A 25,407-nucleotide genomic window follows, 5' to 3' on the forward strand; every position below is an offset into this window, starting at 1 on the left:
CAAATATGTAGACTGTAAATCGTAAGGTTAACAATGTTTTTGTGATTTGGAGCTACAATTGACACAAATATGCACATAAGCATAAAATGCATGACAATAATGGGCCCTGAACGGAATGCAAATTAATATGCCTACAAATGCCGGCGATAAAATGTATGCAAACGCAGTTCACCTAAATGTCTTATCAGCAAAAGTACAAAACGCCGCCTCCAAGTCGGCAATTTTTGAAGGTCTAGGTAAGAGGAGCTGTCGGTATATATACTTGTCCGCTCCGCGAAAACTCCAGCAGTCAGCGAATATTGCAAAATGGCAAAGTTTCAGCAAGTATTCAAATTGTCTTTGATTCTACTTCTTGTTGTTTGCTTGGCGCAAGCACAACCCATCGGCGAAGAGGCGGATTCGATTGACCTGTCGGATATGGGCGACGCTGTATTTGGCACTCCGGATACTGAAACTACTGGGCCCTTAGTGGAAGCCCTAGACGAGCAGTCCGAGCAGAATCCTGAGGAGCTGGGCACGTATCTCGAGGGCGACATTCTCATTCCATTAGACAATCTGGACTCGGACACTGAAGGCACACGCAATGGCCTTCTGGCGCTGAGCACACACTGGCCGGGTGGCATAGTTCCCTATGAAATAAAGGGTCAATTCGCGCCGCAGGAACTGGAAAACATTCAGCACGCATTCAAGGAGTATCACAACAAGACCTGCGTCCGTTTCAAGCCACGTACCAGTGAAAAGGATTACATTTCGATAGTCAATGGCAAGACTGGATGCTGGAGCAGCATTGGACGTCTTGGGGGTCGCCAAGAGGTTAACCTGCAATCACCCAATTGCCTACGCACCTATGGTACTCCCATACATGAACTTATGCATGCCCTGGGCTTCCTCCATGAACAGAATCGGCATGAACGAGATGCCTATGTGAAGGTGCTGAGCGAGAACATCAAGCCCTCGATGATGGCCAACTTTGACAAGGGCAGCTCCCGGCAGCATTCCGGTTTTGGTGTCGACTACGATTATGCCAGTGTGATGCACTATTCTCCCACCAGCTTCACCAGGAACGGCCAGCCAACATTGAAAGCTTTGCGCAGCAGCAACGAATCTCGCCAGATGGGACAACGTCGTGGCTTCTCGTCGGGCGATGTGCGAAAGATCAATGCCATGTACAAATGCAAACTCTGAATCGCTTTCTGTTTTTTTTTTTTATATTTACTGAAAAATTACAATTCTACAAACAATTATAATATGTGCATTTATTGTGGTGCTTCTCCGTACTTGAAGATCGTCTTAGTGATGCGGCAGATTCTTATTTGTATCAAAGAAGACGTTGCCCTTCATGGTGAGCTCCTTGCAGAGCGTTGAGAAACGTCTGATCGCATTGTAGGTGCCGTTGCCATATACTGCATCTTTTTGAAGCACGAGAACACACAAAGTATATACTTATTTATACATACAGACATATATACATTTAAATATATATATACACTTTAGGACTTAGGTATAGGACTAACATGCTGAGTTAAAGGATTATTTGAGTTGGAATTTGTTATTGCTCCCGCGCAGCTTCAATGTTTAGTTGGTTAGTGAGGACGCGCTTTGAAGAGCTGTCTTGCCTTACCTAAGCCCATGGCACCGTCTCCAGAGCCACCGCCCAGATCCAGATTAACATATAACGCCATATTGCCTGTCGATCCGTGACACGATCGATTGTTCAGAAAGTCACGTATGTGCTGCACAATCAAATCAATGGCCACTGCAATGTAAAAAATATTTAAATGCAAAATATCCTATTATATTAATTAAACCCTTTAAGCATTTAGCAAAATATTTCTGTTCTTTAAAATGATATTCAAGAGAGCAACTCAATACTGGAAGCGCTTAAATGCGTTTGGAACTCGGCAACTTACCTTGAGCCAAATGATGAAAGCCAAGGAAACGCACCTCTGGTGAAACTGTACAGTACTCACTTGACCTAACGACTTCTTGTTGTATATGTATGTCCAACAAATATTTAAGCTAAATAACAATAGCAATAGGGGAATTTTCTGAAGCTCTTTACTTCTCTTTTGGGTGTCTACGTATGTGCATATAACAAATGATCTTATCATATAATAGCTAATGTATATGTATTTGATAGCCTTTTGTTATTTAATATAATTAAACATATTACAATTAGAGCGTACTATAATAGGCTTGTATGCAAACACTTAAAAAGTTACAATTTGAGATTAGAATTTGATGCTAAGGAACCCATTTGTGCAGCTAATATTTAAAACTATCAACTAATATATATTTTTAGATAACGTCTGTTAGTATGATTTTTTAATTAAATTCAAATATTATCGCCACATTAATTGAAATTGTTTCTTAGCAAAACTAATTATAATCCAAGTTAAGATGTGTATTTAGTATTCAGTTATAGCTCAGTTTGTTAAAATCAACAAGCGTTGAACTTAGGTTTATTTATATATTCGACAATTTATAAATTGTTTTTGGCATTAATGATAAATGTAGGTTTAAACATTTTGACATATAAAGAAGTTAGGTATGATCTGGATCCCTGTGAATATATATTTTTGTGTAGTCGACCGATTAGTGCTTTAATCAAGAGTCCGGAGAATTAGGATGTTTCTAACATTATATTAATTTCATTGAAAATTATAGCTCTATAATTAATTTAACAATTATGTTATACGTCTTTGTGACATTAGCTTTTTAATGAAAGACCGAGTTAGACTTGAAAAACATAACTAAAAGAAGTGGGATTATGTTTAAGTTAAAACAAGCTTACAATGACATACATTTTAGTATGTATTTAACAAACTTATTCATCTTAAGACTATTTGTTAATCAATAAAGTTAGTTGATTGTGATAGGACCACAATGTTAGAGGAGGCTGCTCTGATTTACCTGCGACCTGCGCTCAATGCAAGCTTAACAGCTGCAGCGTTTCTATTTTTAGTTATGATTAGCAATAAAAAATTGTCTTTTTTTTCGCTTAGAGTATAGGAGTTTCTTGTTTTTGTTTTTAGTGATCGCGCTTCATGCTGGAGGCCGCAGTTCTGACTGTGTTGTTGTGCTGTGCGATGTTGGTGGCCGCGAGAATTTCTCCGATATGGTGTACAATGAGATCAATGGCAACTGCAAGAAATACATTGTAACAACAGAAACAAAAACGGAAACAATAACGAAAACGAAAACGAGAACGTAAAACGATCATAAGGAAATATGGAAGAAAGGGTAATAATACTTCAAGCAGACTATTTGTATAAGTTTTATAAGTTTAGGTTCGGTTATTTGAAACGGGAAGAGAAACATTTAACGGAGAACCCAAAACGCTTTCAAATTGTTTATAATATAAGCTATTTATATACAATTACAAAGTAAATGTATATATACATATATATAAATGGGATAATATATACGTTAATTTGTAAACTAAACACTACAATCGCTGTGGGTGTGTGTCTCGTTGGGTGAGTGATGTATTTGTTTAAATGATAGATAGATAAATAATGTTGTCAAACTAAAGCAAAGCGCGAATTCTTTGTGTGTATATATGTAAGTGTGTGTTTCAGTGCGTTGCTCTCTCTCTCACCTGTATTATCAGCACCGCGAGGTATGATGACGTCGGCAAACTTTTTGGTCTGCAAAAGTGAAGTTAACAAACATATATTTAAGAAATATATGAAATTAGAGATTTAACCTACCGGCGAGCAGAACTCCTCAAAGGCAGGCTTCACAAATGTCATGTACTGTGTGAGAACCGCATCCAAATCCCTGCCTCGCTCATTGATATCACGTGGCACTAAAAAGATATAAATAAATTGGAAGGATTCAAAAGGAACCATTAAGCACACACAACTTACCACGACGTGCTAGGCGTGTGTCTGAGTCGGTGTCCACAAAGAGCTTCATGTGGAACAGTTCGCGTATTTTAGGAAAATAGAAAACCAATATGCCCTCAAAGAGCACCACGTCCGCTGGATAAATGACCAGCACGTTTTCAAAGTCACTAGAAACAATATGTTTTACATATTTTAACAAGGGGTGCAAAGTATTAGCGCATTTCAACTCACAGCGAATTTGTACGATAATCATAGCTAGGTATTTCGACCTTGTGACCCTTTAATATGCGTTGCAGAGTCTCGTACATGAAGTCCTCGTTAAATGCGTCCGGGTGATCAAAGTTGAAGAGTCCTTTCTGCGCCTTCAGCTTTTCGGCACCTGTTAGCTCACGATAGAAACAATCCTGACTGATTGACACCACCTGACGTTGTGTATCATCCATTTCGGCCTGTCCAAGCTGTTCCATAATCTTCTTGCATACGGTCGACTTGCCGCTTGCCGTGCCACCGGCGACGCCAATCAGAAACGGTGATTTTATTTCATCGTTGCCTGCTGCTTCTCCATTGGGCAAGTTACTAGACTTTTCCATCTTCATGCCTTCCATATTAGAGCAGAACTTTAGCAGAAAATTAATGTATTGCTTATTTTAATGAAAAAAATTCCTTGTTCTCCCGCCGCCACCTTATTTCACGCTCAGCTGTTTTAACATCAATGGCACTAACATGAAATGTGGTACTGTTATTAACAGCGGCCTAAAAATAACAGACTGAATTACGATGATATGGCAACGTTGTATACTATTTTATGGGTATTTAATAATTGGGGCAGCGATTAAAAATTAAGGCGCCAAGTATTTGAATTTGAACAGATGTACATTACTACAGAAACGTAAACTATTACTAGATAAGGTTGTGTAATTCAAAACCAATCGAAACACATTTCAATAAAATATGTATATTCAGCTTAAAGAAACATATGTTTCATGTGAAATACAGTTTCAGTTGTAACAATATTCTGCTCGAAAATGTTGCACTTGCAACAAACTGTTTCCACTATAAATAGAGAAGGTGTTTCAGATCAAACTACAATTGAGAACGAAAGTTGAAACTGTAATTAACATGAAATTCTTGGTGGTATTGGTGTCCTTGGCAGGAATTGTCGTAGCCATTGATTATTGTGCGCTTCCCACATGTCTGGACAAGCACATTGCGTGCAACAACAAAGGAGTATGCTTAGAAATCTTATCCCATTAACCAAATAACACACCTCAACCTATTGCAGAATTTCAGCGAGGATTGTCCCAAGGATGTGCGTCAGGTTAAAATAGAATCCCACCAGAAATTGATCCTATCGCTGTTCAATGAGCTGCGCAACAACGTGGCGGGAGGCAAGTTTGAAAACCTGCCTAAAGCTGTGCGCATGGCCAAGATGTCCTGGTGCGAGGAGCTCACCCACCTGGCGCTGTTCAATGTGATGACTTGCCAGTCGCTGCCTGACAAGTGCCGCAGCACTGAACGCTTCGCTTACGCCGGACAAAACAATGCCGTATTTAGCTACAGTGGTGCCGAATCGGAATACACCGATGCGGAGATCATCAAGGAGCAGATTGAGAATTGGTTTGCCGAACGTGCAAACGCATCGCCCGAAGTCCTGGCCAGCTTTCCCGAAGAGTTGCCCAACAAGAACGTGGCCAAGTTCACCATTGCCGTGGCTGAGAAGAACACCCATGTGGGCTGCTCTGCTGTGCGCTTCTCTCGCGATTTCTACAATCACTTCGTGCTGACCTGCAACTTTGCCACATCAAACATCATCGGACAGCCGGTGTACACTCCCGGTGATAAGGCCACTTCCGGTTGCAAGAATCGCTATGGCGCCGCCTTTGACTATCCCAATCTCTGTTACGCCAAGGAAATTTACGACAATGAGAAAATTGTTCCCGATATCAAGCTATTCTAATTGTCTACAATCTGTCTTTAAAAATACTAATTATTTAATGATGCTAATAAAATGAAGACCCAATATCCGATCAACAGGTGAGCTTGATTTTCATAGATAGATAGATAGATTTCATCATTCCATCACATCACACTTTAGTGGCTTGGCAACTGTGATAATTTTCCGAGAACAGGTGATAGATGATGCGATATATGCACCCGAGATATTTAACAAGTGTTTGGCTTAATCTTAAATGTTTGTTTTTAATCTTACATCATTTGCATAGGAGGTATTTATCTTTCACAGTGTTTCAACAATTCGATAGTTTTACATTCATATTTAAGTTAGTTAGCTTCCTCAAACATATTAAGTATCACAATCTTACAAAACATTCGCTTTTAGCTTGGCTAACAATGCTCGTCTGGACGAAACACTTGACAATTTTCGTTATTTTAACATATGAGTGTTGACTTGATTTCTTTTCTTTTTTCTTGTTGTTTTTTGTTAAAGCAATAAATAATATACAATTTGGCTAGGTATGAATTGTCCACAGGTGTTGATGCAGGGCGGGGGGAGGGTAAACTTATTGCAGGCCAAGTCAATCAAAATGTGTGTTTAATTACTCAATGACTTCAAACTAAAAAAATATAAATATAAATTGTTAAGCTCGCATAAGAGAATTATTGATAACTTAATGTTGATGTTTGTGTGTGTGTACGACAACATTAATTAGACTAAAAGACATTTACAGCTAAATTGAACTAGTTAAGTGTTGAGAAGTATTTGCATTACTTTTCCTTTGGCTGCTTGTCGAATATGTACTCCTTGGCCATCTGATAGCCCAGTCCAAGGGTCAGGCAACCCACCACAGTGCCCTGCGCCGCCACACGCAACTGCATGAGGAAAACACTGGTGCTCATTGTGCCTCTATGTCTGTATTTGTAGGCACCAATCGCTCCCGCCGCAATGAAACCCGCAATACCTAAACGAAACAAAAAAAAATAAATCACAAAAAATCCAAATAGAATTCACTTTTTGTTGCTAGACGACCGCTGTTAATCAGCAGACGGCGGCAACAGCTGGTTTACTAACACTAGCACAAGGCACGCGTCAAGGTGGCAACATCGACGTCATTGATGTGTTAATACATGTGTAATTTGCTCATAGATGTGCTAGTCATGATCATGCATTTATGAATGTGTATTAGTTTGTAATTACTGTGATTACAATTACAGTTACATCACAGGCAAAATGCAAGCAAACCGTAATGATGAAATAATATCAGTTATGTCACAAATATAACAATTTCACTGTCAAGGCCAAGCCAACATTGCCATCCACCTTGCAAGACATTCATACAAACAAATGTAAATCGGAAAATTTCGTCATACATAAGATACGTATGTATGTATGTATGTGTCCTTGTGTTTAACGGTCATGAACTTTGAGCTTACCAATTAACATGAACGGAGACTCTTTGGCTTTCTTGGCCAACTTGTTGGCCTGGTCGGCATCATCTTCAGCAAAAAAGGATTTTGAACTCATTTTGGTTACGCGTTTCCTGTTTCTATCGTTGGCACAATCGCGCTCAATGGCATCTACTTCAACAATGCGATGCGATGTTTTTTGAAAGACGTTGCCACCTGGAAGAAACAAGTTAATTTGAACGTCTGGCAACCTTAAAAAATGATCTAGACAATTTTTAATTTCCTAAGAATTAACATTTTGGTTATTTTTCTCTCAAAATTTTGAACACACAATTTTTTTAAGAATGAACACACGCAATTTTAGCTCATGCTTGCCGGTCGGAAACAGCGTGTAAAAAATCGACAAAAATGTAATAAAAACTCTGCAAAAGTAATAAAATTCTAGCTTCAAAATTTCGAAAAATTAATAAAAAATTTACCTTCTTTTACAATATACCTAAAATGGTACAACTTGCCAGATCGTAATATTTTGCTGGGTGGCAACCTTTTGGGCCAACAACAGCGGTCTCATGACATAAGAGCGAACGTTCGCCAAGAGGGGAGAAACGAAACGACGTTGGATTGCCGTTGCCCCAACACAATTTCTAGATTAGTTACAAGATTTCTGACACAAGTTGCTCACATACAACAGGCGTAGCTGCGAATACGAGACGACATCACAGCAATGACGGGCATCATTTCGATATTATCAAGACAATTGCCGCGCAGCGTGCAGAATGTGGGTCTCAAAACCGTGCGAAATCATGAAGTAAGTGTAAGAAGGAGTCATACCCGTCCACACACACACATATTAGATATATGTATTGAGTGGAGCTGAAAATTTAAAAGTGCCGGAGACGGCGGTGCTGCCATCATATTTGTATGTATTTGGACCAAATGGTTTTTGCTGGCGTATGAAGCGATTATGTAATTGAAAATTGTTTGCATTGCATTCAATGGCAAACATGCGTGGCATTTCCACGCCCCCTTTAGTTACTCACGTGACGATCAACACATAGACAGGCAGACTGTCAGACTGTCAGACAGTCAGACAGAGCAACCACCAGTTGCTTATTCCCTGATTGTGCAATCGTTAATGTCAACCTTTTCTTTTCAATCCCACCCACAGTTGCAGCTCAGCGCCCGTCAGTATTCCCAACTAGCTATTGTTGCGGCAACTCAGCAACAGCAGCAGCAGCAGCAACTGTTGCGTCGGGAGGCGCCTTCAACTCTGCGTTGCCAGGATGCGATGCGGTAAATACCATACATACAAATCACAAGATTAAACATCATCTAATATGCTTTATTTAATTTACAGGGCGTTGGGCTGGCAAAGCTTTCACACTACCTCCAACTTGTGCTCGGCACAGGTGGTGAAGGTGCCTCCGTTCGCTGACTCCATCACCGAGGGTGACATTAAGTATGTGCAACAACTTTAAAATGCGATGTTTTCTTGCATGTTGTATATTTTGTTGATAGCTTATCTCACGCTTGTTTTTTGACTCTGTTTCGCTATCATCTTACTTCAGATTTACCTGCAAGGTGGGCGATTCGTTCGGAGCCGATGAGGCCGTCATGGAAATTGAAACCGATAAGACGACGATGCCGGTGCCGGCTCCCTTTGCTGGTTCAGTGACGGAAATTCTAGTCAGCGACGGAGATACGGTTAAACCCGGTCAGGAGCTTTTCAAAATGACGCCCGGCGCGGCTCCAGTCAAGGCCGCTGGTGCTCCTGCCCCGGCTCCAGCTGCACCCAAGGCAGCTCCCGCACCAGCAGCAGCTGCAGCACCCAAACCAGCAGCTGCGCCAGCTGCTGCACCAGCTGCGCCCAGAGCAGCACCACCACCGCCACCACCACCAGCAGCACGCCCACCACCAGCTGCTCCACGTGCCGCTGCCCTGCCCCCAGCAGCTATGGCTCAGGTCAAAATGCCACCTGTAGATGGATCACGTCAGATTTTGGGCACACGCTCCGAGCAGCGTGTGAAGATGAACCGCATGCGCCAAAAGATTGCGGCCCGCTTGAAGGATGCACAGAATACGGCTGCCATGTTGACCACCTTTAATGAGATTGACATGAGGTAAGCTGAAATACTCTTAATCACCTTTCATTTGGTTTCTCCAATAACGCTTTGATATCTCTGCTTTGTTAGCTACGCAATGGATTTCAGGAAACAAAATCTGGATGCTTTCGTCAAGAAGTACGGCATCAAGCTCGGTTTCATGTCGATCTTCGGTAAGGCCAGCGCCTATGCTCTGCAGGATCAACCTGTTGTCAATGCTGTTATCGATGGCCAGGTAATTTAATCCCCTTTTGCGTCACTCGTGACGTTTCAGTCTATAAAGCCTATCACACAATATTTGCTTTGTTTATGCAATTTCTTATCATGTGAAACCCTGCCAAAAATACCAAGATAAAATCTTTAGTTAAGCAGTGAAAGACTTAATTAATTTTCATAAATAAGCAAAAATTCTCCATAAACAATTATTCAGACGTGAATTACCTAAATTTGTTATTGGGAAACCAGTTTTGGGTTCACTTTCGTTCAAGTTTAATATGTACTATGTGCATCTTATATAAAACGAATATTAAACCAGTTTCAATATATTCTTACACTCGTAAAGTCAAGAATATAAATGAGTACGAAATGTTAAAATGAATATAGAGTATATTGCCTACAATTTTTAACCAATTAAACTGAATTTTGTCTTGCAGGATATTGTGTATCGTGATTATGTGGATATCTCAGTGGCTGTTGCCACGCCCCGTGGTCTGGTCGTTCCTGTTATCCGTAACGTAGAGGGTATGAACTATGCGGATATTGAGATTGCATTAGCTGGCTTGGCCGATAAGGCGAAGCGGGATGCTATCACCGTGGAGGATATGGACGGTGGCACCTTTACCATTAGCAACGGCGGTGTCTTTGGATCATTAATGGGCACACCCATCATTAATCCACCTCAGAGTGCTATCCTTGGCATGCATGGCATCTTTGAGCGTCCCATTGCCGTCAAGGGCGAGGTAAGTCTTTCGTCACTCATTCAGGGAACTAGTCAATTAACTTGTTTCGATTGTAGGTCAAGATACGCCCCATGATGTACATTGCCCTGACATACGATCACCGGATCATTGATGGTCGTGAGGCAGTGTTGTTCCTGCGTAAGGTGAAGGCTGCCGTTGAGAATCCAAGTATCATTGTTGCCGGTCTGTAAGGACAGTCGAATTTGTTAGTGCTGCGTCCACGTTGTTCTGTTGATATTATCTAATTGGCAACTTACAAAATAAGGAAGCACACCCAAATTGTTTGTATAGAATCAGAACCAATTTTTCATTTAATGTAAATTATTTTAAATTTTCGAGAGTGTCACAAATCGATCAACATTTTGGTTTAACATTAGCGAATAACACATACACACACTCACATGAGACACTTAATAAAATTATAATGCGACGTGGAACTGTTTTCAAAACTTATCCTATTTTAGTATATTTATTTTCTGCACCTAAAAAAAACAATGTAATCTGCACCTGCCCGAGATGCAATATCGTTAATAAATACGATATCGTAATCGATACTCAACCAAGTGTTCATTATCTGCTTCTTTTTATCTATATATAAAATCTATGGAACAAAAGTTATGAAATTATATCTAAAAGCCGTGGAAGAATTATATTGAAGTATTTATATGCGGGATTCACATTTTAAGAGAGCTTGATAAACTAATTTCACTTAATTTCGTTTCTACATTTGATCAAGTTTGTTCATTTTTCCATGTTCCTTTTTCTATATTGATAAATATAAATATGAAATTCACATATACATTTTATATAATTTTATTCATTGTTTAACATGAAACATGAAATAAATATGAACTTTACAGATAAAAGCACACAATAATATAAACCTCGAAAAATGCAATAAGCAACGGACCAAACCTTCATCAATAATAAATGAGCCCATAATTAAATATTTTTAAATTATATTTCAAGCAATATAAATAGTTGGTACTTTTGACAAAAAAAGTTGGTACAAAATATGTTCATAAAGTGGCAACGCAACAGTACCGTTTGCTTGAATTGTACTGCTTGCTGTGAATGAGAGTGCGACCGCAAGCAGTGCATATCGTATCAATTTCAAAAGAGTGTAACAATTAAAAATTTTACGATTTTCAGGTAGCTTAACAAACTCTTGTTATCATTTACGTTAGTCAGTACAAATATTTAACATTTTCCAGCGAAGTACTGCATATAATATATATATTTTATTTTTAAATATCTTTTTTATCTGATATAAGCAATAAAACTTAAAAACTACGCACTTTGATTTTTAAATTTATTGTTAAACTTCGAACGTGTAATCTCGATAGCTTTTTGCTTGTCTATTGTAAATTTGTCAAGCAAGCCATTATCAAGAGGCGTATCAAGGCTGCCTTTATTTATTTGAGAGTATTTGTTAATTCTGAATAAAAACAAAGCTACAAAAATAACTTGCAATGACGAGCATTATACGGACATTGACCAGACGCATGCGACTCGACGTGCAACATGTTGGCCTTAAAGTCCTGCGGATGCGTAAGGTAAGTCCGAATTGTTTCCTAAGGAATCTCCTCTCTCATTTACTCTCATAGTTACACTTTAGCGTCCGTCAGTATTCACAACTGGCAGCAATGGTGGCAGCGCAGAGGCAACAACAACAGCAACTGTTGCGTCAAGGACCAGATACAATATTTGATTGCCACCGCCAAGGAGCGTTGCGGTAAGTGGGTTATAGGCAGTAAAAATGTATACCTTACTCGTAGATTAAGGTGGGCATTTCCTTTAGGGTATATATCTCTAATTTATTCTTGAAATTTAAAATTAATATCTAAACTAAATATATATTTAAATTGTGTAATGGGTATTTCGTAGTTTCATAGACTCCACTGCAGATTTCTCACGTGTATAAATACCGCTTTATAATCTTTTTTGAATTTACAGATCCTTAGACTGGCAAAACTTTCATACTACCAGCAGCTTGTGGTCTGAGCAGGTAATAAAGGTGCCTGCATTTCCCGACTCCATTTCCGAGGGCGATATTAGGTAAGTGCCACAGCAATCATTATTTCCGGCATTACATGTTCTTTTGTCCGTAGGTTCACTTGCAAGGTGGGAGACTCTTTTGCGGCAGATGAGGCCGTCATGGAAATAGAAACCGATAAGACGACAATGCCGGTGCCGGCTCCCTTTGCTGGAAAAGTGTCGGCAATTCTCGTGAAGGATGGTGATACTGTAAAGCCCGGTCAAGAGCTGTTTAAAATGACCCCTGGTGCTGCTCCCGCCAAGCCAGCCGCTGCTCCAGCAGCACCTGCCCCCGCTCCAGCAGCACCTGCTCCTGCGCCTGCAGCAGCAAGGCCACCTACTCCGCCGCCACCAACACCACGGCCGGCAGCAGCTACAGCCCCACCTCCCCCTTCACCACCCCCACCTAAGCCAGCTTCTGCACCTGCTGGAAGTGATGTACCTAGAATTTCGGGCACGCGTTCAGAGAAACGCGTCAAGATGAACCGCATGCGTCTGAAGATTGCGGCGCGCTTGAAGGATGCACAGAACACATGCGCCATGTTGACCACCTTCAATGAGATTGATATGAGGTTAGCTGGCAAATTAACTTAATACTACTCATTTAACATCTCTAATTTGATAGTTATGCGATGAATTTCCGGAAAGAAAACCAGGACTCATTTATCAAAAAGTATGGGATTAAAATTGGATTTATGTCCATCTTCTCGAAGGCCTGCGCCAGTGCATTACAGGATCAGCCTGTAGTAAATGCTGTCATCGATGGTCAAGTAAATCCGTTAAATTCAAAAGCACCCGTTTATACATATATTAACAAGTTGAATCCTTGCAGGAAACTATATATCGTGACTTTATTGATATTTCGGTGGCCGTTGCCACGCCCCGTGGACTGGTCGTACCTGTCATTCGCAATGTGGAGAACATGAATTATGCGGACATTGAGAAGGCACTGGGCACTTTGGCGGATAAGGCGAAGCGAGATGCAATTACCGTTCAGGATATGGAGGGTGGCACCTTTACCATTAGCAACGGCGGTGTCTTTGGTTCATTATTGGGCACACCCATTATAAACCCGCCGCAGAGTGCCATTCTCGGCATGCATGGGATCGTTGAGCGCCCCATTGCTGTCTCGGGTCAGGTGAGTCTTTATTGTCAACCATCTTTTTACCTCTACATCCAATTAACTCGCTTTTACATAATTTAAAGGTCGCGGTACGACCCATGATGTATGTGGCCCTGACCTACGATCACCGACTGATTGATGGACGTGAGGCGGTGTTGTTTTTGCGCAAGATAAGGTCTTTTCTGGAAAATCCGGAAGAACTTTCCCGCCCATTGTAAAATGTACAACACTAAACAAAAGCAAAGACTAAATTTAGTGTGTAAACCGTAACTAACATTTATTTGATGTATTAATGTATGTGATGCACCTTTAAAATTTTGAAATTCTATTTTAAATTCCACTTCAAGACATGAGTAACTATGTATCTATTTGTTGACAAATATAAAAAAAAGAATAAACAACTCTCTACTAACATTTTTTTGGAAAATAAAACATAGTTCCCCTATAAAGAATATCCTATAAAGAAAATAAATAGAGTAGAATATACAACTCCTTCATCGCTTTGTACAATCTTTGATGTTTAAATACGAATATTTGTGTGTTTGCCTGAAATGCTGAAACAGAAAATAAACGAATAAAATACATGTTTTGTGTTTGTTATTTGAGCAAATTGGCTTGTACAATTTTATTGATTTTATGTTTGTTTCATAAATACTATTTTTAATGTGTACAAAGTGTCATGTGGTTTAAAAATATTTTTTTTTTGATTAACAATTTGGTTGATTTGAATTTATATAATTTTAGAACTTGTAACATTTTTAAATGAAATTAGTTTTTCTTAAGAATAACAGAAATTATTTGTTTTTGTTTGTAGATCTATCAAAGAGATTAATTAACACAGTTATTTTCATCTTTTTTTTGTTTGCTTATCACATTTGTTTGTATAGAATTTAAACCGAAAGAAATGACAACATTTATCCTATTTGAAATATATAAATATATAAAAAAATGATGGCAGAATGTCGAAATCAATACAAAAAATCATTTATGATTAGTTAATTAATTATGTAAGTATGTGTATAAAAAATGCAACAATCGTTTCGTCTAAAATATATGCAAGATTAGAAGAATTGTCATTTTAGACAAAAGGATTGGCATTATCTACATTTATGTTGGAATTTTTCTAATAATTCTTTTTTGTTGTTGATTTTTTTTTTTTTTTAGCTTAACTAAGGGGATACAGAGTGTAGTTACATTAAAAAATTTATGAGTACATCTTAAGGAGCTTTTGTCATAGAATTGAAATGGAGTGTTTTTTGATTTTCACTATTTGCCTTTTATATTCAATTTGTATTTATTTTTGCTTCTGTTCTAACTAACTTGGCTAACTATGTTGGCCCTGGCTTTGGTCTTGCACTTGTCTTCCTGCAAGTACAACACTCTTAAGTCTAAGCAATTACACTAGGTATCCCCAACCTTGTGTCCAAAATGTGTTTATTATCTTTCTATTTCTCTCTTTTTCTACTTTTTCTTTTACTTGTTTGTTGTTGTCTCTCTCTTTGCATAGATCTTTGTTTTTTTTTATTATTGTTAATGTATTTTGTTTTTTTTTTCCGATATTGTTTTTGGAATGATTTTCAATAGAACTATTGTACAAGTGTCCATTTGCTACAATTGTTGTTTTTGTGCTTGCGTTTCTTAATGATTTTGCAGATTTCCAAAATGCATTTAACGTATTTCTTGTGCTTCTGGGCCAAAAGTAGCTAAAGAATTTTTCCCATTTTCATAAGATTCTAAAGTAAATTTGTCAGTCAACCCGTGTGTTGGTGCTTAGTATGAAATTTGTTGGAATTTTCTATCGGGTGGCAAAAATATTAGTAGAAGTTGATGCTTTTTTGGCTTCGGCTTCAATGTCCTCGTTGTACAAGTCGGAAATGTGTAATTTCATAAAGAAAGACGATTTTAGCTCAATGTTGTTTTTGTTGCCAAGACTTTAGATGGTGTGTTGTTGTTGTTGTTGTCGTTGTTGTTGTTGTTGTTGTTGTTGTGAGTCTGTTGCTGCTGCCGCTTGGCCAAGCAACTTTTGCAATGAATTTATAAATCAAAATTGTGTCTGCGTCTAGTGGTCGTTGGAAGTTGAAGATTGGTTTGTTGGTCTGAGAGTTGGCTGAAATAGCTGCCTGAATGTTCCCCAAACCCCTTTCATTCTACCGTTTGATACCCCTTACTTCTGCTGACAGCCATATTTTATTTATTGATAGCAATTATGTCTCGACCCCGTCTATTGCCAGTTTTGTTTGATGTGCTTTCAACTGAAGATAATAATGATGATGATGCTCTTGATGATGCTGATGTTCGTTCGAACTTTTGCTAAAGAAAACTAACCTAACCACAATTTGAAGCGGTCACGAGGTTAGTTGGGGGCTTGGGGGTTGGGGGGATGGGTAGTAGTTGTGTTTGACATGTGTGTCCTTCTCATAAGTATCTAGTTGTTGCTTAAAGTTGTTTCTGCTTCTGCTGGTTCTGTTTTCATTTGTCGCCTTTGATTTTGAATTTGATTCGGTTTTTGAATTGGATTTTGATTCAACTTGCAGGTTCTCATGTTTTTTTTTTGCTTTTGTCTCTTCAAATCGCTTTTATACAATTTTGAGCTATCCAGAAAATCTTTAGCTTTGTCTATGTTTCTGTATGTGTATGCGAGTGTATATATTTTGTTTGGGTTTGTGTGTGATTTGGTTTGGTTTTCATTTGGTTTTGGTTTATGAATTTGGCTGCTGAGCTGCTTTTAAATTTCAACCCCTTCTTCTCTGCAAAAGTTTTTACTATAAGTATAATCGCGTGCCTGTTGTTGCTGTTATTGTTCTTGATGTGGTTGTTGTTTTTGTTTTGGAATTGTTTTGTTCGCGTTGATTTATCTGCCTTGTCCTATTTAGCTGCCTATGAGTCGTCCGCCATTTGTAAGATTTTTGGCCAGAAAGTTGCCAGGACAATTGCATCGTTGTTGTCTTGCCAGCGTCTGCATTTCGTGCCCTTATTCTATTATTATTATTATTATTTTTATTTCATATTCTTCTTTTTTTGTTCTTGACTTTTGTCGCATTAAAACTTCCGTTGCTTCTTGTAATTTATAATCTAGCTTTTTGGGGAATTTCGTTGTAATTTGTCATCTTAATGTGTTATAATTATGCGCCAAAGGGCTTCCGAATGCTGCGACTTCTGACTTCATTTTTGAGTAGGTTTTGAATTTTAGTTTTGTTTTTGGAGGGGTTTTTTTGTTTTGTTGTTTTCGTGATTTCATGATTTCAAGTGGCTTTGAATTTACTATTTGATTTATTTACTATTTACACAAGATTTCTGTTTGTTTTTGATATGATTTTGATATGCTGTGTAGATTTTCTATATATTTTTGAATTTACCTATATAAACAAAGTATGGTTGGGTTCGTGAATTTGTAAATATTGTCTTTGAATTTTGTGTCCGGAAGGCGTTGAAATTTGGTTGGATTTTGTTGCTTGCCAGAGTAGCCGAAAGGGTAAAATTTTGATTTAGTTTTTCGAGCTCTAAAATTAAATAATTTGGAAAAGAAGTATTATTAAATGTTCAAAAATGTTTGGTTTTTGATTCTCCAATGTTTATAAAAATAATGTTATCAAAATAATACAATTTAGGTTTCTGAAATATTGAACTAAATCTGTTCAATGTGTTTCAAATTTAAATCAAAATAAAAAATGTAAGGCATAACTTTTAGAAATGAATTTTAAATTGTTCATTACATGTTGTGTGATTTTGATATTCAGTTTTTTTACTTTGGTAATATAATATGTATTAAATTTTTATGTATATTTTTCTAGCTCATGATTTAATTGGTTTAAAATGATGATACTTGTAATTTATTCGAACAAACAAAATTTTTAGGTCTTTAATCAATTTAAGAATTTCATATGAGACTGAATATATTTTTTTGTTTCAAACAGATCAAATTGAAAATTTAAATAAGTTTTAGATTTTAAATTTCTGTAATATATATCTAATTTCTTTTTAATTTTAAGATCAGAATGTGTCTAACGCTTTTTTTTGTTAAAAATTACTTTTAATTCGATTGGCGAAACAATTGTAAAACTAATTTTATGGTAAAAGATAATTGAATCAGTTTAATAGAATGGGACAAAAGTATATTGTTAAAAGGAAAATGAGAAAATAAAATGTATTTCAAAATAATTAATTTAAAATTGTTTTTAGTTATATTGAAAATATTTTTTTTGTAACCGATAAAGTTTTACTGTAATTTTGCAAATGATATTTATAATATTGGTTGTAATCTAAATGTCTATTTGTTATTGTATTTTATTCTTAGATTCGGGCTAAAATGCGATCTTTAAATTTTAAACAGTTTTACTAAATTAAACACTAAATATTTTTAACTGCATTAATTTCAAAGATATTATTCACGAGTTAAAACTTTTGAACTTTACTATTAGTATATGTTTGTTTATTTCAGATATTATGGCTGCTTTTGATTTGAAGTTTTGAATGCATATTGGAGTAATATTATTTTTTTTAATTTAAATTTTAATTTAAATTTTGAATTTGTATGCGTGTATTGAAGATTCTTGTTTATTTTAATTTGGTGGTCCACTTTTGATAGGGTATTTTTAATTAGAGAAGTATTTATCATGTTTGAATAATTTTTATTTTTTTTGACTGGTAATTAAAAGATTGTAATTTATATTTTAAACTTTAATCTAGCTTGGTTTTTTGATGTTAATTTTGAGGATTAAGTATTTCTCGTTTTATTCAAACTTTTGATTGATTTCAAGAACTTTAAGTCTAACATTTTAGTACCTTTATTTATGTTTTTTTTTTTAGTTTGAATAGATTTTTTCGTTTGGTTTGCATGCTAGTGAATTTATTGTTGAATGGAATTTTGATTTAGAATTTTAATCGCAATGTGGCTTTTGATAGAAACTGGAATTTAGTAACGTTTGTCTTTGATTGAGATTTGCTAAAAATTGTATGCAAATTTGTATGTTTTTGATTAGAAACTTAATATTTGAAAGGCACACTATAAGCCGAAATTATAATTTTCATTGTTAAATTCATGTTTTAGATTAATCTTCTAGATTTAGCTTTGGATTTAAAATTGAACTATATTTTTATAAGGTCTAATTAAAAATTAAATTTTTTGTCTTAATTGAATTAGAAGCGAACTATGTTTGAACTGTGATTTGACAATATAATTAAAAATTTAAATTTATTTAAATATTTGGTTTGTGATTAGTCTATTTTGCCAAGAATTTTATCAAATTTTTTAAACTTATGGTTTTTAAATTCTTTTGACTATAAGGTTTAACTTTAAAGGGAAATTTTAAATTGCGATACAGATTTGAATATTTTAAATTTAAATCATTGTTTTGCTAAAATTAAAATTTCAAGTTACGGGAATAGAATTGAAAGATGTCGTTAACTTTTGGTTATAAATTTCAAATGCGAAATATATATAATAAATTTCAATTTAATTTGGTATGACTTAAGCTGTTAGATTTGGATATCATTTTTTTAAATAAATCTTAAAATGTTGAGCAGAATTTCTTGCATAGAAATTTTAGTTTGATTACGACTGGATATAAAATTTAAACACGAAATGAATGTATCGAATTTTAATTTAATTTGGTCTAACTTTTGATTTAAGTGTATAAATGTAAATATTTTAAATTGTTTAGAATTTTGATTATCTAGAAATTTTAAATAACGATAGGATATGACACTTTTGAGCTCAAGTTTTTAATGTGAAATTTAATTAATTTTGTTTAATTTGTTAAGTCCTCGATTTTAAATTAAAATTTTGTATTTGATGTTAAAGCTTAATTTTTTTCTTTTTTTGTTTGTAATATAATTATCTTTGTTTCAAATTGAAATTAATTGATTTAATTGTATTAATTTAAATATTTTAAATTGTTTAGAATTTTGTTTATCAAGAAATGTTTAATAACGATAGGATATGACACTTTTGAGCTCAAATTTTTAATGTGAAATGTATATATTGAATTTTAATTTAATTTGTCTTAATCTTCGATTTTAAATTAAAATTTTGTATTTGATGTTAAAGTTTAATTTTTTTCCTTTTTTTTTGTTTGTAAAAAGTATAATTATCTCTCTTTCAGATTGAAATTTATATCCTGATAGTATTTATGGTTTTTATTTTGTAAGTATTCGATTTTAAATTGAATTTTTAGAAAGAAATTTAAAATTGATGGCAGATAGGCATATTTGTAGTTTGAGTTTTAGCTTGAAATTTTAAAATAACGATTTGAATTTTTGGAATTTATTTAATGTGAAATGTTTAATTTAATTTGATTTAACTTCTTCGAAATTCAGCAAAAGTTTAATTTGATTGCGTTGATGGCCAAATTGAATAATAAAATGTTTTTTCTAGTTTTATAATTTTTTAAAATTTGCAAATGTAAAATGAAATTGTTAAATTTATCCGTTTCTAATATTCATAAATTCTTGAAATATTTTAAGTTTTGATTTATAATTTTCAAAATATATGCCACTTAACCCATAATAATTTTAAAAACAGATGTTAGAAATTGAGTGAAAATTTAGCACTTAAGTTTTTTGTACCAACGACCAGTAGAAATTTTCTATAGGTTTTCTAACATTTGTGTACTTTGGGCAACGATTTTCTGCTTCCTACGAGTTTGAACACTTTTGTATCTGTTAGTTTCAAATTATTTTAAGCATTTTTGTGCATTAAATATTTTTTTGTTAATTTTCAAAAATTTCGATTTAAGGAATGCTGCAACGCCTTTGCTGTTTCTAATTTAATGAAAATGTGAAAAAAATATTGAAAGCGCCAAAAATGCAAAAAGTAAAATTTCGCTATAGTTTCGATAAAGATTTTCTAATTTTCTATCAAAAAAAAAACAAAAACAAATATTTGGGGACGGGCTATTTCTTTTCTTCTTGGGAATCGTAGAAGCAGCTTCCTTTGCAGCCATTTTATTACCAAAGTAGTGTGGGTATATGTGTTTGTGTATTGATGTATGTGTGTGTGTGTGTGTGTGTTTTGTTTGTTTGTGTGTATTCGAGTGCCCCTGTATGTGTGCTCTAAACTATGTGTGGTGTGTATGTATGTGTATGTGTGAGTTGTGTGCCAAGGGGTGGTTTGGTTTATGCCTGAATCTCTTGAAATGCGAAACTTGATTTTCTTCTTGATTCTTTCATTAAAATTATTGGTTTGTGAAAACTAAAGATTAATAATGACGAAACATTAATTTGAAATTTGGTCAATATTCGATATTTGCATTTTGATACACAAAATGAAAAACTATTGCATTGTGTGTGTGGATTTTTTAGTTAATTACAGGGGCCCGGGGTACGGGTTGGAAATGAAGGCTTCTGCGATGCCGTGGAAGAATAGTATTTCGATTTGGGTTCGCAGTACTATTATATAGAATTTTATCTTTTTGGAATTTTCGTATTTGGCTGTGTGTGGAAAATCGCTGCTTAATATGTACAATATTGTATTCTGAATAGTATATTCTTCAACTTGTTGAATTTGTTGTTGCAACATGAGGACACCTTTTAGCTATAATTTTTTCGATTTTACCTTTTTGCTTGCTTTTTTTTAAATTAGATTTTTTTTTTTTTTGCTTGTTGGATGCCGAAATGTTTAAAAAATTGCAACTGAAAAACGAAAAGCTTAAGAAAATGTCAGAACATACTTGCGAAATTGTTGTTTTCGTTGCGTGCTTTTTGCTTGCCAAAGGTGCTCTCGTGTTGCCGCCTGCTAACTCTCGTTCTCTCTCGCGCTCTCTCGCTCTCTGAATTCGGTTGGTTGCGCTCTTCGTCGCTTGCATGAGTGTGTGTGCGTGTGTGTGTGTGTAATTTGAATTCGCCGCAGTAGCTTAGCTTTGTTGGTTTGGTGTGTTTGTGTGTTTTGGTTTGAATTTGCTTTGAGTTTACTTCCTGTCAAGGGGTTGCTGCTGCTACTGTTTTTGTTAGTGCTTTGTGGGGTAGCTGCCCCTGCTTAGATATTCAGCCAAATATCTACGACGGGGCGGCTGTCTCCCCGTTTAGCTGCTGCCTTAGATAACTGTCTGTTGACGTTGCTGCCGCTGTCAACGTTGCTGTCGCTGTCGCTGCCGCTGTCGCTGCCGTCGTCGATGTTGCTCCTTCTGCTGCTGCTGCTTGCTCCTTTTTCGCCGTCAAATGCTCGATCCTCGGAATCGTTCTCATTATCATCAGCGTACTGCATTTGTGCTTTGCGTTGCGAGTATTGAATTTGTTGTTGTTGCTAACTTTGAATTTTGGTTTCCTTCCTTGCAATTTTTGTCGGAGTTCTGTGTGATTTGCTGGCCTGGTCTGTTGTTTGGGGCACAATGCAACGGAGTTGAGCTGCCGGAAGTTGCATTTCAGTTTCTTAAGGCGTTTCGAATATTGTTGCTGTTTTTGCTGTTGATATGATTTATGTTTTGGCGTCTTTTTGTTGTTGAATTTCGGATTTCGATTGTCATTGCAGTAGAGAAAAATGAGCAATAGACATTTAAAAATTTCTTTGAGTTTCATAACAATTTTCATGAAATCGATTGGATTCTGTTATTGTTGTTTGATCCATGCTAGTTTAGCTTTTGTTTGACTAAACGTCTTTGGGGGTCCTATAAATATACACATACGATTAAATTAATTTAAAAAAAAAATTAAATTAAGATAAAAATATTTGCACTTTTTTTCTAAAAATAATACAAAGTGTTTAAGCTTACCTGTAAAATATATAAAAAATAATATTAATATCTCTGTGCTAATTCCTTTGTCGTCTATTGTTGGTTTTGCTTTGAAAACTTTCCAATTGTTATCGAGCTGTGTGCACTTTTCAATAGAATTTGTTAAAAATTTGTTATATTTTTTGTTTGTTATTTTTTCTGATGAGTTTTCAATTTATTTCTGCTATTGAAATGGTTTTTGTTCGATTTATTACGGAACTGCGTTGCTTGTGCTTTGAAGTCCTTTTTGGTTTTATTTAAAGTTCTCGCACAAATGTGTAAAATCAATGTTTTACTGTAATTATTTTCGAAGTGTTTTAAATTGAGTATAAAAATTAATCTGACTTTCGGTGTTGTGATTTGGTTTTTGCTTTTTTTGCGTTATATTTTTTTGGTTTATAACTTTGTTGAATTTGTTGCTTTGATTTCGTTTGGGTTCTCGGAACGGTTGAAAGTAAACTTGAAAGATGTTTGTTTTTTTTTTTGTAAATGCAACAGCCTGCTTAGCGCTGCCTGAGCATGGCGCTGCAGGATGGAGGATCTGTTGCAGATCCACGCAAAGTCCTCGGCTGCTCCTTGTGCCGCTGTAGCTGCTTCTGCTGCTCCTTCTGCTGCTGCTGTTGATCCTCAGCGTTTGAAGATTGAAATGAAACTGATTGATTCTCCGCAGCAGCCGTGGTTTATATACGCTCACTCTCGGGGTTGAGGATCTGGATCTGAACCTGGATCTGGATCAGGAGGCTGCAAAGCTTTGTGCATTGTCTGCCCGGATGTGCACAATAGGACAATGGGCAACAAAGCGATAGAAATAAAACCCGTTAGGCAAGTTTATTGTAGAAAAACCGTTGCTCAGATCATTGGTAAAAAGTGCGTTTTCTATTCATGGTGGTGGGTCTCCGGTTCTAATGATGCTCACAGCATCTGGATCGAGGCACACCTGGCTATGAAAGTTGCAGCGACGGCTGCTGGACCGCGAAAACCAGTTTGCCTGCTGTTGTCCAACATCCTTGAGTATCCTTGACCGTTATGAACTGCAATTGTCTGCCGTGCTGTGATGGGAAAAACTCCAATTTTGTACCCATTTCAATTTTCATTTCGTTGTACAGCTTTCAGGCAAGTTTTGCCAGATCAACAAGATAAATATCAAGTTCAGATCGCTCTGCTAACTGGTTCTTTAAACTCTGTACATTAATTTGTCTGTAAGCAATTTATGGCCAAATGGAGACAGGTCCAATGCAGGGCATCCAACCCAAGCAAATCCCCAGTTCTTCTCCCAGAAAGTGGTTTTACCTTTTACTTGTGGGTCAGATAACCTTTTCTTGGTTGCCAAATGTTCATCATGCTCGGTCGGTGACTTCTTTTTTCCATCTCCTTTGCTTCCTTTGCTAGTTTTATTTTCAGTTTTCATTTTGTTGCCGCGCTTTTTAGGGCATATCAACAAGTTAAGGGTTGGCTATACTGTATTCTTTTCTGCTCTTGTTGCCACGCAGTTTTATTATTTAAATTGCCGTTAACCCTTGTTTGGCCTATGTCGAGCAATGAGCAATAGGTTAGAGGTGGGGTCACGGCTTTTCCATTTGCTGTGTGGCCTATTCTGAAACGGGACACTGAGCGGGATAGCGAGAGCAGCAATTGGTCTATTGTGAATGCCTGTCATTTATTATGTGTGACCAGAATGCTGAAAATATAACGAGGGCAATTGTGAAGACGTTTTTTATTTTTGATTTAGGGAAACTTTGCTTTTTAAATAGGAGAATATCTTAAGAGCGTTATTGAGCTAATTTTTGAATTAAATATTTGACTACAAAATGCAAATTTTTTTGGAAAAAGTTAAGGTTAATTTCCATAGAATTTACAATAAGGCAGAATGTGAAAATCTCTGCTTTCAAATGTCTAAAAAGTTGTTGATATATTTCCCAAAATGAAATAATTTGTAAACTAAACTAAATTAATTTTAATTTTATAATTTTGTAAATTATATAAAATATTTCTCAACCTAAAAATGTTGTTGAAACTGGAAATAGCCGATTTTTTTGACTTCGAAAATATGTTCGAAAAAACTTAATTTCTGACTTTGACATTTCGAACGGTTGTTTTTAAAAGCAATTCTCTTCAAAAACTCTAGAGATTTTTGGAATTTCTGAATTATCTATCTATCAATTTATTTTTCTATCTATCTATCTTTTAATCTGTCTATCAGCTTATTATATTGGATTTTCATTCATCTATAGAGTTTTGTTGCCGAAGTGCCTTCAGTAATTCATTCAATCAGTTGTGAGGTCCTCAATTAGCTAACGTAGCAATTTTCATAAATTCGAAATGCTTGCAAACTACAGCTATAGGTTGGTCATGTATGAATCCGTTGGGTTGGCCTCCCTCTTGGAGCAGAGCCTGAGCCTATGGAGAGTTGGGTGGCACAGATAGGAGATGAAGAGGATGCACAAATTCTGACCAAGTCGTTTATGGTCTAACAATTTTATTGTATAAATGGAGTCTGTGTATGTGTATGTGTAAGTGTATGTGTGGTGTACAGTTGTGTAGAAAATGTGAGCTGAGCATTTTGTTAGGCTCTTTGGAAGCCTTGTCATAATTTTTGGACTCGACTGTGAACGTCGGTTCTGGCCTTAACGAAAAGAAAATTTACATATTTCTGTTAATTTTACATTGAAGTTGGGTTCATAACGAGGAGGAAATACTTGAAATTTGCATATATTTGCTTCTCATACACACACTCACACACACATAAACACACCCACACACTAACAAATACATATGCAAATTTTTGTGCTGTAAAGTTTTCATATAAAATACAAGTGAAAACAGACACAGAGAGAACGGCTTAGTGTTGTAAGGGGGGGAAAAGGCTGGGCAAGGGTAGGCACAACAAGGACAAGAAGGACAACAAGCAATGGCTATGTCGGCCATTACCAGACCCAAGTCCTCCCGCACACACACACACACACACCCTCACACTCACACATGCACACAGAAAGACAAAGAGGCAAACACAAAGTGCCTACACAAAAAGAGAAGCACTTTTCAAGGAAACGGATTGTGCGTACGAATGTATCAAGATGTGTATGTACACATATATATGTGAGTGAGTGTTTGTGAAAAGTCAGCAAAAGATACACACACTAAATAAAATTTCAACAAAAGGCTTTTTCCTGTGCATATATATACTTGTATACTCGAATATCGGTGGTTAAGTTTGGGACGGGTAGCTGTTGTGTTCTCAACATAAAAAAGGCGCCTAAAAATACTCAA

The 25,407-nt window shown here is 36.1% G+C and overlaps 6 protein-coding genes across 7 annotated transcripts; 4 read left to right on the forward strand and 2 right to left on the reverse strand.

Annotated features, from left to right (window-relative positions):
* Positions 1-78: 78 nt before the first annotated feature.
* Positions 79-1,244, forward strand: LOC117791375 (zinc metalloproteinase nas-4). The gene has a single exon (XM_034631107.1). It carries the CDS (start codon positions 307-309, stop codon positions 1,183-1,185), a length of 879 nt encoding a protein of 292 aa, XP_034486998.1. The 5' UTR covers positions 79-306; the 3' UTR covers positions 1,186-1,244.
* Positions 1,191-4,560, reverse strand: LOC117791374 (uridine-cytidine kinase). 2 transcript variants are annotated; one of them, XM_034631104.1, is made up of 6 exons: positions 4,083-4,549; positions 3,873-4,018; positions 3,714-3,811; positions 3,602-3,650; positions 1,622-1,756; positions 1,191-1,409 (listed from the first exon to the last, which is right to left on the reverse strand). In XM_034631104.1, exons 1-6 carry the CDS (start codon positions 4,454-4,456, stop codon positions 1,291-1,293), a joined length of 921 nt encoding a protein of 306 aa, XP_034486995.1. In that variant the 5' UTR covers positions 4,457-4,549; the 3' UTR covers positions 1,191-1,290. The 2 variants fall into 2 exon arrangements, with proteins under 2 accessions (XP_034486995.1, XP_034486997.1); XM_034631106.1 differs by lacking the exons at positions 1,191-1,409; positions 1,622-1,756 and adding an exon at positions 2,042-3,144 and having other exon boundaries at positions 4,083-4,560.
* A 14-nt stretch (positions 4,561-4,574) lies between these two features.
* Positions 4,575-5,878, forward strand: LOC117792769 (antigen 5 like allergen Cul n 1-like). The gene is made up of 3 exons (XM_034633022.1): positions 4,575-4,584; positions 4,915-5,078; positions 5,134-5,878. Exons 1-3 carry the CDS (start codon positions 4,575-4,577, stop codon positions 5,806-5,808), a joined length of 849 nt encoding a protein of 282 aa, XP_034488913.1. The 3' UTR covers positions 5,809-5,878.
* Positions 5,879-6,030: 152 nt separating this feature from the next.
* On the reverse strand, positions 6,031-7,401 carry LOC117791376 (HIG1 domain family member 1A, mitochondrial). Its single transcript, XM_034631108.1, has 3 exons — positions 7,242-7,401; positions 6,580-6,769; positions 6,031-6,424 (listed from the first exon to the last, which is right to left on the reverse strand). Exons 1-3 carry the CDS (start codon positions 7,330-7,332, stop codon positions 6,403-6,405), a joined length of 303 nt encoding a protein of 100 aa, XP_034486999.1. The 5' UTR covers positions 7,333-7,401; the 3' UTR covers positions 6,031-6,402.
* A 399-nt stretch (positions 7,402-7,800) lies between these two features.
* Positions 7,801-10,842, forward strand: LOC117791373 (dihydrolipoyllysine-residue succinyltransferase component of 2-oxoglutarate dehydrogenase complex, mitochondrial). Its single transcript, XM_034631103.1, has 7 exons — positions 7,801-8,022; positions 8,383-8,507; positions 8,572-8,673; positions 8,783-9,334; positions 9,407-9,551; positions 9,970-10,275; positions 10,332-10,842. Exons 1-7 carry the CDS (start codon positions 7,939-7,941, stop codon positions 10,464-10,466), a joined length of 1,449 nt encoding a protein of 482 aa, XP_034486994.1. The 5' UTR covers positions 7,801-7,938; the 3' UTR covers positions 10,467-10,842.
* Positions 10,843-11,701: 859 nt separating this feature from the next.
* Positions 11,702-13,845, forward strand: LOC117790462 (dihydrolipoyllysine-residue succinyltransferase component of 2-oxoglutarate dehydrogenase complex, mitochondrial-like). Its single transcript, XM_034629916.1, has 7 exons — positions 11,702-11,831; positions 11,883-12,010; positions 12,232-12,333; positions 12,387-12,884; positions 12,938-13,082; positions 13,145-13,450; positions 13,519-13,845. Exons 1-7 carry the CDS (start codon positions 11,748-11,750, stop codon positions 13,651-13,653), a joined length of 1,398 nt encoding a protein of 465 aa, XP_034485807.1. The 5' UTR covers positions 11,702-11,747; the 3' UTR covers positions 13,654-13,845.
* Positions 13,846-25,407: the final 11,562 nt, after the last annotated feature.

The sequence above is a fragment of the Drosophila innubila genome (genome assembly GCF_004354385.1).
Source record: "Drosophila innubila isolate TH190305 chromosome 3R unlocalized genomic scaffold, UK_Dinn_1.0 2_E_3R, whole genome shotgun sequence".
NCBI classification, from domain to species: domain Eukaryota; kingdom Metazoa; phylum Arthropoda; class Insecta; order Diptera; family Drosophilidae; genus Drosophila; species Drosophila innubila.